The sequence below is a fragment of the Podarcis erhardii genome, assembly GCF_964252035.2.
Source record: "Podarcis erhardii genome assembly, chromosome: 1".
NCBI classification, from domain to species: domain Eukaryota; kingdom Metazoa; phylum Chordata; class Lepidosauria; order Squamata; family Lacertidae; genus Podarcis; species Podarcis erhardii.
In genome coordinates, this window is record NC_138497.1 from 20,581,689 (window position 1) to 20,601,796 (window position 20,108).

Below are 20,108 nucleotides of genomic sequence, written 5' to 3' on the forward strand. Positions count from 1 at the left end.
AGAATAATATTCCCACTTTAGACCAAATGCTTGGCTTGCAAAATTATGATTGGGATGAGATTCCCTCCCCCCTTTAACCCAATCGTTGAAACTAATCAATTGTCAAGAACTGAACCCTGCTGGATATAGAGAAAAGAAATCTTAGCATGCCACAGTAGGCATGCTTGTTTAGAAAGTTTAGCTCTTTGCAATGGAGTCGAGACTACAAAATGATGATCACCCCTTCAGTTACATCAGGGGATGTGAATGATGTGTGCATGCTTTTTCAATTTGGCAGACTGCAAAATGGCACAGACTTCCCTGCCAAAGAGTTAATACAGCACTATCCAGGGTGGACAGGGCTTTTTACCCCCCCCCAAAAAAGAAAAGCAGGGGTCCATTAAGAAGACATAACACTGCCTGCTTGCACTGCCATAGATAATGATGTTTAAGCAAGCAGGCCAATGTCCAATGGAGCAGTTAGGCAATTTTAGATACTGGACACAATGGTCTTATGGGAGCCCCTACAGGCATGATTCAGCCAAAGCATTCTAAAGCCCCACTGGGGAAGTTAGGGCTATGCAGAGGCTTCCCACCTCAAAATGTCTGTATGGCAGCCAGAATGGAGTCTTCTGCTGTGTTATAGAAATCTGTGCTGTCCTACAGTGGTGCAATTAGGTAGTTTTATAGATTCTGGACCAAGGATTGGCAAATCTGTCAATTTTTAAATCCAGTTCTCCACATTTCCAACTCACTTTGCATTTTTTAAAAAAAGTTTTAATGAAAGTTTTAATGAGAATTCACCAGCATTTTAGTGCAATTTTCTCCTGATATACACATGCAATTTTGCCTAACATGCACTTTTTCTTTTTGCAATAAGCTTTCCCTTAATATCATGCATTTCTGCATGTTTTCACTAATATATACACCTTCACCCACACTTTACCCTAGTAACTGCATTTTTGTGCACATTACTTGGCTGGAGAAATGTGTGGCAAAATTCAGAGAAGTGAAAATTTCAAAGGAGGGCTGTTTCGGTTTGTGCATTGTTTCGGAAAGAGCGAATTACGTAGGTTCACCATTTAATGCAATTTGGATCAAACTACTCGTCTGTCACCACCAATGTGGGAAAAACATTCCCAGAAAATCTCCCAGGGTGTTTTCTCAAGGGGATGTGGATGTTTATTGCCTCCTCCTCTGCTTTGTGCCCGTATCTACCCGCATCTGCCCACTGGCTGTGCTCCACAAAGGCCAGATCTGCCACCCCTACCAGCTACCCCTACCAGCTACCCCGAGCCATGCAGCCTTGATCACAGCTTGGATTCTAAGAAGAATCATATTTTCAGTTCTTCTTGCAGCCCCAAGCCTTGAGGTTCAGGTAGGCATATGCAGCAGGTGGCAAACGATTTCTCACTGCTTGGTGATATTTAGTTGGTCCTAATAAAAGACATTGCACTACAGTTATTTCTAGATTCCACCCCACCTTCCAAGGGGCCAGCATGCATGACTGTAGCTGCACCCCTCTCCCCTCCCCACCAGGCTACTGTATTTTTCTGTGTATAAGACACCCCCATGTATAAGACGACCCCTATTTTTTAAACCCCATATTAAGAAAACGCACCATGCACTATCCATTTATAAAATGACCCCTTATTTTAAACTTTAAAAATTTAGGAAAAAATATAGTCTTATACATGGAAAAATACGGTACATATAGGAGAGAATTAATGCAACTGAAAGCCACAGACACATTCCTGTTAAGAATTAAAGAACTAAAACAATTTAGTGGGGGTGACTGTCCGGTCATCTCTTGCACGAAACAACAACATAGTCATGCAGTATGTTCCAAAGACCATGGTTTCTAACACAGAGCAAGCTATGTGGATAGGCATCTGGCGAAGCCCATTGGAATGGCACTGACAAATCAGGTTTGCTGAATTGACTTTGCTTCCACCCTACCCGTCGGAAGCCTGAGGTCCCCCAAATGAAACCAAGTGCAAAATTGGGGCTTTGGGAGGCAGGTGAAACCAGTGCAAAATGGCACCTCAGAGCCAAGCGACGGGACTAATTACTTACTGTTTCCTGTTAGCCATATACAGTGGTACCTTGGGTTACATATGCTTCAGGTTACAGATGCTTCAGGTTACAGACTCCGCTAACCCAGAAATAGTACCTTGGGTTAAGAACTTTGCTTCAGGATGAGAACAGAAATCGTGCTCCGGTGGCACAGTGACAGCGGGAGGCCCCATTAGCTAAAATGGTGCTTTAGGTTAAGAACAGTTTCAGGTTAATAACGGACCTCCGGAACAAATTAAGTACTTCACCTGAGGTACCACTGTACTGACATAACCTGCATTGCACAAATTCAAATCTACATCTTAAGGTACCTTCCATGAACTTCCTTAACTTATCTTAGGAACCAGGTCAACAGCTTCCCATGAGAGAAACCCAAATACTCACACTATGAAGGTTTGTTGCCAAGCATCAAAGAAGCTGTGTGTTTTTCATCTCCGAGCAGTCGATGTCTGTGTGCCACATCTAGGCAGGTATTCATGCATTTTTAACATGTGGCGTCTCCACCAGGTTCTCTTTCCCCCAACCCCTGGAAAAAATATAACCTCTTTCTCTTTTTAAAGCTCGTTTCCTTGGATTTGTTCCAGAAAAGAATACATTGCCAAACGGGAATGGTACATTCATTACTGTCATGGATACTTATACACAGTCCACGAGCGAAACTTGGAAGGCCTACATGTGCAAGCAGATAACAGACGGGATTCATTGTTTGCTCCTCCTCTGTTTCTAAGATCCAGAAACACAAAAGGACCATGCAACCAGCATGAGCTCCACTAACAGGAGCTCAGTAATTCTGCCTTGTTCCCCCTTCAGTAACATTTGAAGAGCACAGATCTTCAGATGCTGTGCCTCAGAAAAAGACAGAGAAAGATAGAGAGCTTAAATTGCCTCCAGCTACCAACTTTCTCTTGCAAAGCTCGTTCAGAAATGATCGTTCCTAGCTCCCGAGAGTCAACAATAAGGCTCAATACACCTAGCCACCATTCCATGCCTACTGACAATGTGTTCTTTTCTTTTTTAAAAAATTACCATTACATTTATATCCCACCTTTTCTCGAAAGAACTCCAGGTGGTGTCCATATTTCTTTCCCCTTCCATTTTTATCCTCACAACAACCCTGTGAAGTAGGCTAGGCAAAGCAAGAGTCACTGGCCCAAGGTCACCCAGTGAGCTTCACGGCCGAGTGGGGATTGGAACCCTGGTCTCCCAGGTCCTAGTCTGACACTCTAACCACTATACCACCCTGGCTCTCTGCAACACACAAGTTCCTGTAGAAAGAGACACTCAAAGGCATGAAGTGGGAAAACTCTTGGCCTAGAGTAAGGGAATGCTGAAGGGATAGCTCAGTCAGCAGAGCATGAGACTCCTAATCTCAGGATCTTGTGTTTGAGCCCCACACTGGGCAAAAAGATTCCTGCATTGTAGGGATTTGGACTAGATGACCCTTGTGGTCTCTTCCTGTGGGATGTATCTTCACTGAAGCAGTCAAAGACAACATTTTCCTGTTGCCTGGAGTGGACACACAGGGGAATGTAGTTCCAGACAGGGAGGACTTCCTAACATACCTGTTCTGGAGCCTCCTCCCTCTGTGTGTGACCAGGTAGATGGGCGTGACCCTAGCATACCCTGTAAAAGGACAAGCCATGCAGCCATCTTCCATTCTTCCATTTTCTCCTTTCGGACTCCTTTCCTGGTTCTTAGCCAGCACATGGCTCATCCTTACAGAGGATGGAAGCCATAAGGCCTAGCTCAGACTTATTTTCTCTACAATGTAACTGTAACCACAAGGTAAAGCCTGACTTCAGATTACTGCTGTGAACTGAAGGTAAGTAAACTTTACTCTTACTTTTAAAGAAGACTGTCGTGTTATTATCATTTTAAGAGGGAAATAAAGGGGAAACTTACCAGGAACAATCCAGACTGGATTGCTTAATTTAAATGATTGTAATGAATCCATCAACTTGCTTCCAGCAATCTGCAAGGGAATGTTCTCTGCTGCTTGCTCACTAGCGTGAGTGAAGAGGGATAATATTTAATCAATATATCCTCTCCTACCTTCCTCAACATTCCCACACTTCCAACACTACAACTCTATGGTTCTATGATTATGGAAGCAAAACAGCTCCCTGGAAATAGGAAATTATTCCAGTGGCTCCCCTTCCCATTCTCTCACCAAGCAACAAAGGCACAAGACAAGAATAGCTGGGAAACAAACTAAACTTTAGAGAAGCATGCCATGGTTTGTTTGATCAACTGTGGGGAAATTCATGGTTAACTCAAAGACAGGGGTTGTAATGGAATTGAGAAATCTATAGGAGGAACACTCCATGCTGCAACCTTTTGTTGCAGGTCCCACCTGTGTTCCTGCAAAAGCAATTCAAGGAGATAGTAGACCTTATGAGAGCAAGCTATATTGACCTCTGCTTCAGTTACATCAATTCAGTAGGCTTGTGAATTGTGAATGGGAAGCGGGGTTTGACTCTTGCTCTGAAAAATGCAAGCAAATCAGGACTGAGGGAAGTTCATTCTTGCCCCCAAACACTGCAGTTTGCATTCTTCCCTCTATAGATTTTTTTTAACCGATTTTTTTTTATCATAAATATAGGCCACTTGTTGGGCAAAAATTCCACACATTTTCATAAATATTGCAAGCAGTTCTTATAGTAGGGAACCATTTCATGTTTGTATCAGAGCAGTGCACATGTAGAACAAAGAGAGGGTATGATAAATATACAATCCAATACATAAACTAAATACAATGTAAGATACCTAGAAACTGGTTTCCTCAATGTGAGAAGTGAGGTTACAGGGAACCAGGTAGTGGGCCTTCTTGGCAGTGGCGCCCGCCCTGTGGAACGCCCTCCCATCAGATGTCAAGGAAATAAACAACTATTTGACTTTTCAAAGACATCTGAAGGCAGCCCTGTACAGGGAAGTTTTTAATAGTTGATGTTTTATTATGCTTTTGTTGGTAGCCGCCCAGAGTGGCTGGGGAAAAACCAGTCAGATGGGCAGTATAAAAATAAGAAAATTATTATTCCTGCACTGCAGGAGGTTGGATTAGATGATCCTTGTGATCCCTTCCAACTCTACAATTCTGCAATTCTAAGATGTCTTATATACAGTGGTACCTCGGGTTAAGAACTTAATTCGTTCTGGAGGTCCGTTCTTAACCTGAAACTGTTCTTAACCTGAGGTACCACTTTACCTAATGGGGCCTCCTGCTGCTGCCGCCGCACAATTTCTGTTCTCATCCTGAAGCAAAGTTCTTAACCCGAGGTACTATTTCTGGGTCTGTAACCTGAAGCATCTGTAACCTGAAGCGTCTGTAACCTGAGGTACCACTGTACTAAGTCAGGTTTTAGGCAAGGTTCTCTCTCAGCCCTACCTACAAATGCCAAGAGCAGAACTTAGGACCTTCTGAATGCAAAGCTACTGAGCTATGGTGTAAAACAACCACGTTATTTTGGCTCTCCCTATTACCAAAATACATCATGCAAAATGTAACTGAGTAACTGGAGAGCCATTTTGCAACTGGTCTTCTTCCCTTCCCGAGAGAAGAGACAGGCATTTATGTCAGGTGGGCGGCAGGGAAGCCTGTCAGAATTACCAGCAGACAAATATTTCATCTCTCCTTAATGCAGCCTAATTCAATTTAACGTGAAATCACCTGACATAAGCTCGAAGCTTTGCAATAAGTATGAATGGGCCAGACAGCTAGATAGTAACCAGCAGGCAAGAATATACTGGCTGTGCTCCTAAAGCTACTGTTAAGATGCCATGTTTGAGAAAAAGGGAGAGAAAGCGTGCCAGTAATGATCAATGACAACTGGAGGTGCTGTTTATTACTGAGATTTCTAACTTCAGCTGCCCTTATGGGAAAGACAGAAAACTTTTCAAAACATACTCTGGGTACCTACACAACCTTTCCAAACAATGAGCACTCTAAGATATACACCTTTCTAAGATATACACCTACACACAGTCCATTTCAATTTATGGGAACCACGCAAAAACGCACCCATGTTCTCATGCGCCTCTTGTTCATTTCACTAGGACTGTGCAAGAGGATTTCTTGGTTGGTCATGCCAAAAGATTGCTTTTCTTCTTCTTCTTCTTTTTTTTTTACAAGAACAGTAGGATTACACCAGATCTATTGTCCTCAGTGTTTGAAACTCCCAATGTTCTAGGAGCATTTTGCGACGAGGAATTTCATTAGCGCGAGCAGTTTCTGAGCTCTGTGCCTAAGATTTCAGATTTAAAACTGCAGAGTGGAAGGAAAAGAGGACCTTTTTCTGCCTCCCCACTTCCGGATACTCTCTGAAGACTGGAGAAGAGACCCTCTTAAGAATGTTAGTGGGGTGGGCAGGGGAAAGACTAAACCATGTGAAAAATGAACATATTATTTTAGCTGCATTTCATTCATTTTCAGCTTTGTATTCTTGTTATTAAAAAAGTGTGCCGAGACATTCCGTTGTTGTGCCCATAACCTAGGTTTAAGGTGCCATTTAGCTCCTAGCTTTCATATCTCAGTTCCTAATACTGATCATCCTATGACCGACTTCAGTGACACTATATGAGGTCAGTCAAGAAACCAGCTGGGGAGATAAGAATCAGCAGGAGCTTCCTCCCTTCAACTCTTCCATATAGGAAATTAAACTTTAATCCTTCATTGAGGCTCTACTAAACCTTTTGCCATAAGGCATCAAGCTTGCAAAATCGACTTATTTTTACCCTAGAATACTGAAGTCTGCCAGCTGGATCCGAGTCCAGTCCAGTCCAGTCCAGTCCAGAATACATATCTATGATTCTGTGAAAATAGTGGTTTAGGAAAGGGGTGAATACACCCTTAGAATTAAGGAACAGAGCACCTGTGGTATGCATGTCTAGGAACTCAGTTCTCAATCTTTGCATACAAAACTGCACTTGTTTTCCCTTAAGTCCTTGTCCCCCACTCATATCAGCAGCTAACTCACTCACTCTCTCTCTCTCTCTCTCTCTCTCTGTGTGTGTGTGTGTGTGTTGTTGTTGTTGTTGTTGTTGTTGCTGCTGCTGCTGCTATTGTTAAACAACTGTGTGTTGGAAATCCTTGGTTATCTACTGCAAGCCAGAAATCTAACAGTAGATCGAACTTTGCTAACCTGATACTTCCCAGATGTTTTGGACTACAAATCCCATCAGCCATAGTCAGCATTGCTGTGCTGGATGGGTAGGTCAAGACAGGGAGGATGGAAAGATGAATGGATCAGGCCCAGAGCAGGACAGTGGGGCTTATTTTTCAGTAGACATGCACAGGTAAAGCTCCAATCTTATATCTATATAATGGGGAGTAAATCCCATTGAACTTAGTGGGGCTTATTCTGAGTAAACATAGAGGATAGTGCTGTTACATTATATATACATAGAAGTATTGGGGGGGGAGTGGATTTTGAAAATTATTCCTACCCATCTGCTCTATCCCCACAGGGAAGTGTACTTACTCATGCTACACACCACCAAATCTAATTATCCCACAGTTAACAGGTTTCCAAGCATACTGAATTTTGCATACACCCTGGGACCTTAGGGTGACGGACGGGTAATACATTATTATTATTAGAAATGCAAATTATTAAGTGGGACAGAAACGTCTTAAGCAAATGAAAGAAATCAGTGCAGTTGGAGAATTCTATTATTTGCTGCTGCAAGGCAGACGCATCCCTTCATCTCCTTCAGGGGGAAATTGGCTTGTTGCATTCAAAATAAAGGGGAAAACAAAAATCTTGCACAAACCTCTTTATTCCTCCCCCCACGCTCTTTTCGGGGTTATTTCACTAAGCCCTAAAACCTCTTGTTACTGGAAAGTAACAAAGGGGGAGAGGGAGAGGGAGGGAGGGAGAGAGAGGCTTCCCCACTCCCCTCCTCCTGTTCCTCGCCTAAAAATAGAAAAGGAAGGGGGGGTCAGTGCATCTCAAAGCATCCACCCAGAAACCTGTGCAACCGCAACACCCTTTCCTAGCGAGGGGCGGCTTCGATGTCGCCCCTCTATCCAAAGCCTCCTCCATTCATTTCACTGTTTTCACTCGACGGGACTTGTATCCCGCTTAGTCGCCCAGAACCTCAAAGCGGTTCTGCTGGAATCCTAAGCGCTTTACGCAAAATCCCCTTTCATTCATCACGACGGCTATGGATGTCAGAGACGGATGACCCACGCATCTTGGGGGGGGGGTGTCCGCTGTTGCAAACCACCCCCTCCCAATATTCGGGGGGCGCGGAGAGGGGCGGTTCGAAGGCTCAGCGGACCCTCGACGAGGTGGGGTCGGGACGCCGCCTCTCGCCATTTACCTGCGCAGCCATAAAGGAGAGATCCATGGTGCTGCTGGATCCCGAGGTGCTGCTGCTGCTGCTGGCGCTGTTGTTGTTGGTGCTCCTCGCCGAGCTGGCGGTGAAGCTGGTGCTGAGGTTGCTGCTGCCCCCCGGCGTGGCTTCGTCTCTGGGGGGCTGGGGAGGGGCCTCCCCCAGCAGCAGCTTGGGGCGCGTTACCAGTTCCAGCTCCCTGGGGTGGCGGAGCCCGCGCGGCTGCCTGGCTGTCCCCAGCTTCCTCGGAACATGGTCCGCCCCGATGCTGGCTGTGGCGGCGGCGGCGGCGCCAGCTGGAGTCTCCACAAGCAACTAGTCCGCGCGAGGAGCCGCCTTCGCTGCTGCCTGGCCACGCCCCCTTTCCCGGGACGCTCAGTCGCAGCAGCAGCAGCAGACAAAGGGGGACAGGCTCTCCCCTCTCCGCCTCCTGCTCCGGCTTCTGCCTCGTGCGAAGGAAATTGCTAAGCCAGCCAACCGCCTGAGTCCCCAGCTACGATGCCAAACACACACACATTACGCACACGCAGATGGAGTGTGTGTGTGTGTTCCCCCTTGGCAGGTCTCCTGTGCCTTAAAAAAAATGCCCGGATGATATGAGAGGCAGGCAGACGTTCAACAGGTCACTTCTGTTTTCCCAGCCTTACAGCATCTCCGTTGTTCGTAAGCACTCACTAGATTTTCAAAAGGCTTTCTATCTTTTTCTTTTTTTACAAGGCGCCTCACCAAAGACTCCTGAGCAAACTGCGCAGCTATGGAATAAGAAATAGCTCTGTTGGTTAGAGCGCGGTGCTGATGATGACAAGGTTGCAGGTTCGATCCCCGTATTCCTGCAATGGAACCAGGGTGGGTGGCCAGCTCCCAAGACCCTGCGATCAACTCACAGAGTTAAAAACAGGCAGTAATCTGCTGAGCTTTTTGGGGGAGGAGAAAAGCCTCGTTTTAAGGGGTGCAGGCTTCTTTGGGAGGAACTGGTGATCTACCACAGATGTCCAGTGATCTACCGGTAGATCACGATCTACCTGTTGGACTTACCTGGATTAGATTATCCTCCAACTCTCTTCCAACTCTACAGTTCTATGATTCAAGAGGAGAGGACTTCCTGTATCAGGACTTGGTTATGTAGAGTAAGGATAAAGGAACAGTTCTTTGCAGGGAGAGATGTAGAAATGGAGTGTCCCCACCCCTCACCCCACAATGATCAGGAGTGGCCCTGTACTAAATGGTTCAGGGTGGTGAAAACAAGGTAAAGGTAAAGGGATCCCTGACCATTAGGTCCAGTCGTGGCCGACTCTGGGGTTGCGGTGCTCATCTCGCTTTATTGGCCGAGGGAGCCGGCGTACAGCTTCCGGGTCACGTGGCCAGCATGACTAAGCCGCTTCTGGCGAACCAGAGCAGCGCACGGAAACGCCGTTTACCTTCCCGCCAGAGCGGTACCTATTTATCTTGCACTTTGATGTGCTTTCGAACTGCTAGGTTGGCAGGAGCAGGGACTGAGCAACAGGAGCTCACCCTGTCGTGGGGATTCGAACTGCTGACCTTCTGATCAGCAAGTCCTAGGCTGTGTGGTTTAACCCACAGCACCACCTGCGTCCCTGGAGAGCACCAAAAGGATGACAGAGTGAATGGGTGGTAAATTGGCAAGTGCAGTTCAGCGTAATAGCAAAGTGTAAAGTTGTATATGTTGGGGCGAAACCTTAATTTCTTGTATATGCTCATTGGGTCTCCCTCTCGTATAACTCTAGAATTCATGGGCATCCAATGAAGCTTGGAGGCTGGAGGAATTGGGACAGATAAAATATTTACTCACATGGCACATCGTTAAACTATGGAACTCTTGCAGGAGGCAGTGATATACCGCCAACTTGGATGGCTTTAAAAGAGAATTAAAAGAGGGTGTACGGAGGATGGGAATATCAAAAGCTACTAGCCATTCAGACTACGCTCTGCCTCCATGGTTGAACACATTGGGCTTCTGAAGACCGGCTTTTTATGAAAACCGCATTGTCTGTGGTTTGCTTCATAGCAGGAGGAATTCTATTACAACTACACAGAATCTCTAAATGCAGCTCAGAATGAGAAGAATTTTCACCAGGGAATTGGGACTTACACAAACTTGACCACGATTACATTAACTAAGCAGACCTACTCTCCACACTGGAGAGCCGGTGTGGTGTAGTGGCTAAGAGCGGTAGATTCGTAATCTGGGGAACCGGGTTCGCGTCCCCGCTCCACCACATGCAGCTGCTGGGTGACCTTGGGCTAGTCACACTTCTCTGAAGTCTCTCAGCCCCACTCACCTCACAGAGTGTTTGTTGTGGGGGAGGAAGGGAAAGGAGAATGTTAGCCGCTTTGAGACTCTTTCGGGTAGTGATAAAGCGAGATATCAAATCCAAACTCTTCTCTTCTTCTTCTACTTGTATGGACACCTCGGTGAAGATATGGAGGTTTGCATCTGAATTACAGCTAACCTGGACTCTCGAGATTGGCAGAGCAAGCCCTTCTCATCCCACTGGCAAATGTTGCTGTCCGGGAAGATGCAAGGCGGACTGCAATCATTAAGAGGACCCTAACTCTGGAATTTCCCCCCTCCCTGCCTAGGAAAATATTGATGGCTACACCTTTGATAAGCTGCTGCTGCTTCTGCCTAGTTAAAGCATATCTGTTCTCTCAGGCCAAGTCTGTGCTGCTGTATTGTTAACGTTAATTGTCCTGGTTTTATTGTGTTTGATTGGAAGCTGTGAGGTGTGGACCACACTGTGGTAAAAAGCATTCTGTGCGCTTCATAAATAGGTAAAATACACTTTAATAAAATTTGCTCTAATGAAAGTAATTTAGCTGACTCTCCCCAACTTCACTTTTTCTAGATTTATGGTTTGTTTATTACTCAGCATTGAGAACATGGATATAGGGTTCACTTTATGGCATTTGAAGCGGCAAGGTAACTTGGAGTATGGGGCCATGGGCAAAAAGGACATTATGACTCATGAAGCATCTCTCATCTATATTTGTGCCTGTGCACATGCACACTCTAATAAACCAGGCCTTTGGTTGATTTGATTGACATCCTATGCCTTTTTAAAATGTGGGTTGGGAGGAGGTGTTATTAGATTGTTGTTCTTATTTCGATTATGGATTTTGTGGTTTTATATTTTGATTTTATTCTGTAAACCGCCCTGAGACCTGCGGGTATAGGGCGGTATATAAATAATAATAATAATAATAATAATAATAATAATAATGTCAAAAGCAACCCTTACCAGCACTCCATACTATTGGTAGGTTTATTCATTGTCTGTAAAGTACATTGCAACCATGAGACTTCAATATACAGTATGTACATTTTAAGTTTTCACAAAGTTCCAGGTCATGTTGCTGTTTGTGTTACCCTATGTGGGGACTCCTATTGTTTGTAGTTTTGTGGCCCTGGACCAGTGCACTGCCTCGTTGCTGCAGTGAGCTGGACGAGGGGAGAAATTCAGTATGAAGCCTAGGAAGGGGGAGGACTCTGTGGGTGAGTGGCTCTCATGCCTGAGAAATAGATCAGTTGCCTGTCTGGATTTGGGTGCCCTACCTTGGAAGGAGCAGGTACGTGATTTAGCAGTGCTCCTAGATGCAGCTTTGTCACTAAAGGCTCAGGTGTTGTAGCAGTGCAGAAATCTTTTTCTCTATCCACTTTTTCCAGGCCATGAATAATTTTATAAAACTTCGATCTTGTCCCCTTGTGCTGCAAAGTTTCTGTTATGTACTGAAGTTCTCACCCTGGGCCAGCAGGAGGATACTGTAGATAGTTTTCACTCAGGTCCACATATGCAAATAAGGAATTGAAAGTGACGTTCAGTGTTTGGATAGTTACAGAAAGTTGTTACTGTTGCGTTGTAGTGGAGCTCTATATAAGCAGGCTGGCTGAACCCTTAAGTTCAGTTCTGTTCTGGCCTGTGAATAAACAAGAGCTGTCCGAAGAATTGCTGTGTCGTCTGATATGTTCACCCACAACTTAACACTTTCCTCATAAGGGATTCTCTAATTAATTCTCCTAAATAAAGAAACAAACAAATAAAATATCCCCATGCCTTAGAAGAGCCTTCATCAACCAGGTGACCTCTGGGCAGCTTAGATTACAACTCCCATCGCCACCAGACAACAGGGGACACCAGGTTGGCAAAGGCTGACTTAGTGCATTGGACAAATTATGCAATACGTAACTCGACATCACCTGGGAAGCCAAATGCAGGCTGCAATATCTTATACATGCTATCTTATACATGCTTACCGGGGAGTAACTGAACCTTCTCATAGACATCTATGCATCACTCACTCAAAGACAGACTATGGGTTATTAGAGTGCTTCGTGAATATTTGCTTTAAAGCTGTTTACTTCAAAAGGGGGAGGACAGGGTTTTGTCATCCCCCCCTCCCCGCTCAGAGCACTGGAACATACGTCAATTAGTGAATCGTTGGGTTTGTCAGATTTCCTGCGGCATAGTAGGAAATCCTTTGTTGCACTGAATGTGTGCATAAGCTCTGCTTTTGCTTCATAAAGCAGATCTAACGAAATTTGACAATTGAGTCTGGCTTCCAAAGAGGATTTTTAAAAAATGTGCTCGTATTTATGTGTGTTTGCGTTTACTGTATGTCGTGTTCTAGTCTCCAAAGCAATTCAAAGTTCTCCTTTCTTAGACCTCTTTTAAACAATACAAACATTTGGAATGCAAGGATTAGCTTGCTGGATGGGACTCATGGCCCAGTTAGCAAAGTTCCCTGTTTTTAATCTCACAAGATGGAGAGAACCATCCACCCACAATTGTATTCTGCCTCTGGACTAGAGAAGTGAAGGTCTGGTAGTGGGGCAGACCCAGAAAACAGGGGAACCACCAGTCCTCAGTTTCCTCCCTCACACCTTCACATGCTTCATGTATTTGTCTAACTTTTTTTCAAGTCTCTTCTGCTAGTGCCTTAGTCCCCATCATAGCTAGGACCATTTTTGTCTGTACCCCTCTTTAATCTTTCAATAGGGCAAAGGCAGAGGGCCTTCTCAGAAGTCACAACTGCCCCATGAAACGCCCTCACATCAGTTGTCAAGGTAATAAACAACTGTTAGACTTTTTGAAGACATCTGAAGGCAGCTCTGTTTAGAGAAGTTTTTAATGTTTGATGTTTTATCGTGTTTTTAATATTCTGTTGGGAGCTACCCAGAGTAGCTGGGGCAACCCAGTCAGATGGGCAGCATACAAATAATAAAATTATTATTATTATTATTATTATTATTATTATTATTATCCTGGCAATACTTGTTGGTTGAAAGGTAGGCTATACAGAGTGTGTCCTGGCCCTTGCTGCCAGAAGAACTCAAACTCGGATTTCTATTTCTGCTAGTGTTTAATAAATGTATAGATCTGGGTGATATATATATATAGACAAGACAAGGTTTACACGTGCAGCGGGTGAATCGCATGGCTAATTGCAAGCTGAGATGTTGATCCAACAGACTCCACATCCCCCTGCCTCTTCCTTTTGAAGAGTGGGGCAGACACAAGACTTAACATAGCAAATGGCAAGCATTCCTGCTCTGGGCAAGTAAATGTGTGCTTCTACAAGTGGGCAGGGCCAGCGAGGTTTGTTCAGGCTACTGCTGGCATCTCCATGTCCTTCTCCACAGAGAGGCTTCCTCTGTGTCCATCTTGCCTCAGTAGAGGCTCCTTTGTGACAGGAGTGACAGGAAGCTACCAACATGAGTTTGACTAAACTGCGGGAGACAGTGGAAGACAGGAGTGCCTGGCATGCTCTGGTCCATGGGGTCACGAAGAGTCAAACACGATAAAACAACTAAACAACAACAACACCCTGTAGCCCAAGACCACCCCCCTGAAACATCATACATACATTACTGAAGGAGGTGGTCTACAACAGAAATCCTGCTTGCCAGGATACTTGATAATAGTCACTGATTGCTTTACCTGGGCAGCCTGGCCATTCTTTTGTGATGGTTAATAGTTTAGTTCCTGAATCCAGGTCACAAGCTCACCCTATTCATACACAAATACATCCTTTAAACAGGATCTGTAAGCAAAGACAGGGGGGGGGGGGTTCCCATTTCCTTTCTCCTTGCAGAGAAATATTTGAGGTCAATTTGGGAGAGTCAGGATTGCTCTCCTGTACTATTTCAGACGTGCGGTTTATATACTCACGCATGTGTTCGTCTTGTGCATTTATGAACATTTAATTTATATTTGAGACCTTAGGATTCTTTTAACAAAACGAATGGCCCCAACTTAGCCATGTTCATTAATTTCAGTGGGCCTATTCTCTGAGTAAAACCTAGCTGAATACCCATCACACTTAACACAAAATAAATCTGTATCCTGAGTGGTAACCTTTGAATTCATGTACAGTGTTGTCAATTAAACACTGTCCCTACATGAACACCATCCCATTTTTATTGTGTTCTGTGCTTTGCACTAGGGAGCCCCATGGGATTCACCCAAGCGAAGCATCTGGAGGTTTGCTGCCTTTGGTGAGCCCCGTCCAAATGGATGTGAGGAGCCCTGCCTGGAGACAGAGTGCAGAATGTCTGCCAAACTGCCCCCCCCCCCCCGTTGTTTCCTTACAACAGAAAGCAGACGAGAGATGCTGAATTTTTAATACCAGAGCCTGATTGGATTGAATTGCCAGAAGAAAATGCACTTAAGGAACTCTTTACATTTTTCATTCATCCTTCAGCACCACTTAGGGACCTGAATAAATAATCGGTAATTTGATGGAATTCCCAGCCGCCCACCCGCGTAATGTGACAGAAATGTGCCTGCACAGGTATTTTAGGGGAACAATGGGGGGAAACGCACCAGAACATTGTTGCATGATCTGTGAAGTGAAAATGCAGAGAGAAGAAGCTGGTGCTCTTTGCCCCTTCTCTTTTGTTCATCTGCTTTCAGTGCCACCTTTTCCATCAAAAGGACTTTCCAGGGGGATTGCAAGATAAGAGCACAGTAAACACAAAATTTAAGCTGGGGAAAAATCATATAAGAATAAAAGGGAGAACACGGCAGAGATCTTGCCTCAAACAGCAAAAAAGGACCCCGGGAAGATGAAATACAGTGGTACCTCAGGTTACATATGCTTCAGGTTACATATGCTTCAGGTTACAGACTCCGCTAACCCAGAAATAGTACCTCGGGTTAAGAACTTTGCTTCAGGATGAGAACAGAAATCGTGCTCCGGCGGAGCGGTGGCAGCGGGAGGCCCCATTAGCTAAAGTGGTGCTTCAGGTTAAGAACAGTTTCAGGTTAAGAATAGACCTCCGGAACGAATTAAGTACTTAACCCAAGGTACCACTGTACGTATATTCTTGCTTAAAAGCCTGACAAAGGAAACTAGTATTTTCAAAATGGCAGAGCTCCTGTAAGGCAAGGTCCACCTGAATCTTGGTGGGGTAGGGAACTTGTAGTAGGGTCCACTAGGCCAAAGGTTGGGAACCTCAGGCCTGGTGGCCAAATGCAGCCCCCCCCCCCCCGGTTCCCTGTCTGCCCTTGGGGCTCTGACTAGGCAACACTCCCTTTCCCAGTCCACACCTCTCACTGGTCCTGCTCTGCAGCCCATTCAAAATATTTTTGGCTGGCTGTTATGTGTCCTTGAACTGCAATAGTGCCAGGATGGAAGGGTTTGTGTATTTGTGCAAACCTCTGGCTTTTGCACAGCTGGAATTTAGTCTACTGTACAGAAGTAAGAATCTCTGCCACGGGTTGAGCTCCCGTTCCTTGGTCCCTGCCCCTGTCCACCTAGCAGTCCGAAAGCACATCAAAGTGCAAGTAGATAAATAGGTACCACTCCAGCGGGAAGGTATACGGCGCTGCTTTGGTTTCGCCAGAAGTGGCTTAGTCATGCTGGCCACATGACCCGGAAAAACTGTCTGTGGACAAACGCTGGCTCCCTCGGCCACTAAAGCGAGATGATTGCCGCAACCCCAGAGTCGTTTGCAACTGGACTTAACGGTCAGGGGTCCTTTACTTTTTTTACAGAGGTAAGAAGCATATCTGTTTATAGCTGTCAACTTTTCCCTTTTCTTGCGAGGCATCCTATTCGGAATAAGGGAATTTCCCTTTAAAAAGGGGAAACGTTGACGGCTTTGTATCTGTTACCCCTCCATACTGGAATACAGAGCCCCACTGGAAGGTTCCCCTTGGAAGGAATGCTTCACTCAGGCTGGAAAAGATTCTCCAGCCTTGCCCTACAAGAAAGGCCCCAACTCATCTCGACATCTGGCCTTTGTGATGAACCAGTGGTCCCTCCCTCTTTCCTATAGCAAGCCTCTGAGCTAAAACTATGCATAGGCCTGCCCAGGCATCTGTAGGCACCACAATCTGTATCAGCGGAAGGCCTTGGCATGACTCAGCAAATTGTTATCTAAAGGAATGTGCAGGACGTACCAAAGACCATGGCCATTTGGAGCTATTTGATTGGACCATTGGAATTCCAGTGCCCACCTCTCCTGGCTCTTCTTGGGATTGGTCAAGAGGCCTGACTCTTTGCCCGTAGACACCCAGACCCTGCTGCTTGTTAGCTCTTTTGAAATGCACACTGTTCTATTTTTGGCTCACATATAAAGGTTAGCTAGTTAACTCTTGTGTTTTGTTTTATCCCCCCCCCCCCATTTCGGAATCGATTTTCTCATTTGTTCCTAAATAAATTAGCTTAATTGGAACCCTGGAGTTAATGAAACTCTTTGCGTAGCCTGACCCAGTTTTATGGCCTCACCTATACCAGAGATAAGTAGAAGGTCAATGGAGATCTACAGATGGCTCTCTGGGTGATTTACAGAGATCAGCAAGAACTGTTTCCCAATACAGCACCATCAAAAGGATATTTAATCCTTGTCCTGGGTCTGTGGGCAATTCAGACTTAAGGATGTGCACTGCAAACCGCCATCCAGAACACTGGCATTTTTAGGGCTCTGGATTATTATTTATTTATTGAATTTATATACCGCCCTATGCACAGAGGTCTCAGGGCAGTTCACAAAAAAGATCACAATAAATAAAATAAAAATAAAAACAATAACTCAATAATACCTCCCCCAAAAAGCCACATTTTAAAAGGGCATAGGATGTTGATCAGGTCAACCAAAGGCCTGGTTAAAAAGGAACATTTTTGCCTGATGCCTAAAGGTGTATAATGAAGGTGCCTGGCGAACTTCTTTGGGGAGAGCATTCCATAGATGGGGAGCCACTGCATAGAAGGCCTGTTCTTGCATTGCTACACTCCAGACCTCTCAAGGAGGAGGCACACAAAGAAGGGCCTTAGAAGATGATTTCAGGGTCCAGGTAGGTTGATATGGAAAGAGGCGGCCCATAAGGTATTGCGTTCCTGAGCCTGGATCAGAGTCCATTGCTCCAGATGTTTTCTTGGAGAAGCTGATACCACCTTCTGCAAATGACAGGCTTCCTAACAGAAGTCTTCTTCTTTGGCGATCACTTGTAGCCAAGTAAGATTGTCTTCCATAAACATGGTTTTAACAATGAGTCCGTAAGTGACTGTGGAGGCCAATTCTGGATCCACACGTCCTTCCACAGTGGGGACATTGGTTTCCGGGCGGGAGTTGATCACGGTGTGGATTTGCCAAGCGTGCCTTCCTTTTAGCATGTTTGTCCCTTGTGTCCTGAGTTTGAGTGTCTTCAAATCCCATGACACCTTTGGTAAAGGCTATTCTCCAACTGCAGCACTCGCAGGCCAGTGTTTCCCAGTTGCCAGTGTTTATACTACTTTTTTTTTTTTTTTTTTTAGATTTGCCTTGAGACAGTCTTTAAACCTCTTTTGCTGACCATCAGTATTACGCTTTCCATTTTTAAGTTCAGAATAGAGTAGTTGCTTTGGAAGACAATCATCAGGCATCCGCACAACATGACCAGTCCAACAAGGTTGATGTTGAAGAATCATTGCTTCAACACTGGTGATCTTTGCTTCTTCCAGTACACTGATATTAGTTTGCCTGTCTTCCCAAGTGATGAGTAAAAATTTTTGGAGACACCGTTGATGGAATCTTTCGAGGAGTTGGAGATGGCGTTTATAAGTGGTACATGTTTCACAAGCATATAGTAAGGTTGGTAGTACAATAGCTTTGTAAACAAGCATTTTGGTTTCCCTGTGAATGTCCCGGTCCTCAAACACTCTGCACTTCAATCAGGAGAAAGCCACACTCACAGAGCTCAGGCGATGCTGGATTTCGGCATCAATGTTGGCCCTTGTGGAAAGATAACTGCCTAGGTAGGAGAAGTGATCAACATTTTCCAACGTTACATCATTGAGTTGGATTTGTGGTGCTGCAGAGGGGTTATTTTGTACTTGTTGGTGCAGCACTTTGGTTTTTTGGATATTGAGTGATAGGCCAAGCTTTTGGAGGTCATCCTCTGAGTGTGCGCACACTACATTGTCATCAGCATACTGTTGCTGTCGTATTATCATGGAGGAGCCAAATGATGTTTACAAATTTATCTGGGCAGCCAATTTTCAGAAGCACAGTCCACAGGGCATTACAATTTACAGTGTCGAAAGCCTTAGTCAGGTCAATAAATGCCATATACAGTCTGACCATTGGCCTATCTCACTCAGTACTGTCTACATCTACTGGCAGTGACTTTCCAGACTTTCCTTTTTTTTTTATATAAATATTTATTAAGGTTTTTAAATATAAATGCACATAATAAACAATCTTACTTCTTTTACAACAATTTCAACACTTCTTTGGACTCCCTCACGTCTCCCGCTCCCATTTACATCGTTAAAAATTTTTTCCAAACAAATTATCAACTTGTTTACAATCTCATGTCCACTCATTCAAATATAATCTAGCACTTCTTCCAAAAAATTTTATATTTTCTTTAGTCTCACTTATCATCAAATTTAGATCTAATTTAGTGGTGACCAGTTTTTTATAATCTAGCATCCTTCTTAACATTCAACCAAATTACAATGTTTTTGTAGATACATCTTGAATTTCTCCCAGTCTTCCTCCAATTTCTCTTCTCCCAGATCACGGATTCTGCCGGTCATCTCGGCCAGTTGCATATAGTCCATCAGCTGCATCTGCCACTCTTCCAGTGTGGGTAGATCTTGGGTTTTCCAGTTTTTTGCGATGAGAATCCTTGCTGCCGTTGTTGCATACATAAAAAATGTTCGATCCTTCTTTAACACCTTCTGGCTGACAATGCCCAGAAGAAAGGCCTCTGGTTTCTTTGTGAAGGTATACTTAAATACCTTTTTCAGCTCATTATATATCATTTCCCAGAAGACCTTCACCTTAGGGCATGTCCACCAGAGGTGAAAGAATGTTCCTTCATTTTCTTTACATTTCCAACATTTATTATCAGACGAATGGTATATTTTGGCAAGTTTAACTGGGGTCATGTACCATCTATATATCATTTTCATAACATTTTCCTTCAGAGCATTACATGCGGTGAAGTTCAGCCCAGTGGTCCACAACCTTTCCCAGTCCTCAAACATAATGTTATGCCCAATGTCCTGTGCCCATTTTATCATAGCCGATTTAACCATTTCGTCTTGTGTATTCCATTTTAGCAGCAAGTTATACATTCTAGATAGTACCTTGGTCTTTGGTTCTAACAATTCTGTTTCTAACTTCGATTTCTCCACCTGGAACCCTAACTTTTTGTCATTTTTAAAAACTTCTTTAATCTGAGCATAATGTAACCAGTCTCGCACCTTAT

At 44.5% G+C, this 20,108-nt stretch overlaps 1 protein-coding gene across 1 annotated transcript in view; it reads right to left on the minus strand.

The window, feature by feature from the left end:
* The window catches only part of LOC309344710 (uncharacterized protein C14orf132), a 42,605-nt gene extending 33,764 nt beyond the window's left edge, over window positions 1–8,841 (minus strand). The window contains exon 1 of the mRNA XM_081867342.1: window positions 8,377–8,841. Within this exon, the coding sequence (XP_081723468.1) occupies window positions 8,377–8,403 (27 nt within the window). The 5' untranslated portion in view covers window positions 8,404–8,841. The remainder of the gene's footprint in view (window positions 1–8,376) is intronic.
* Between the last annotated feature and the right edge of the window lie 11,267 nt (window positions 8,842–20,108).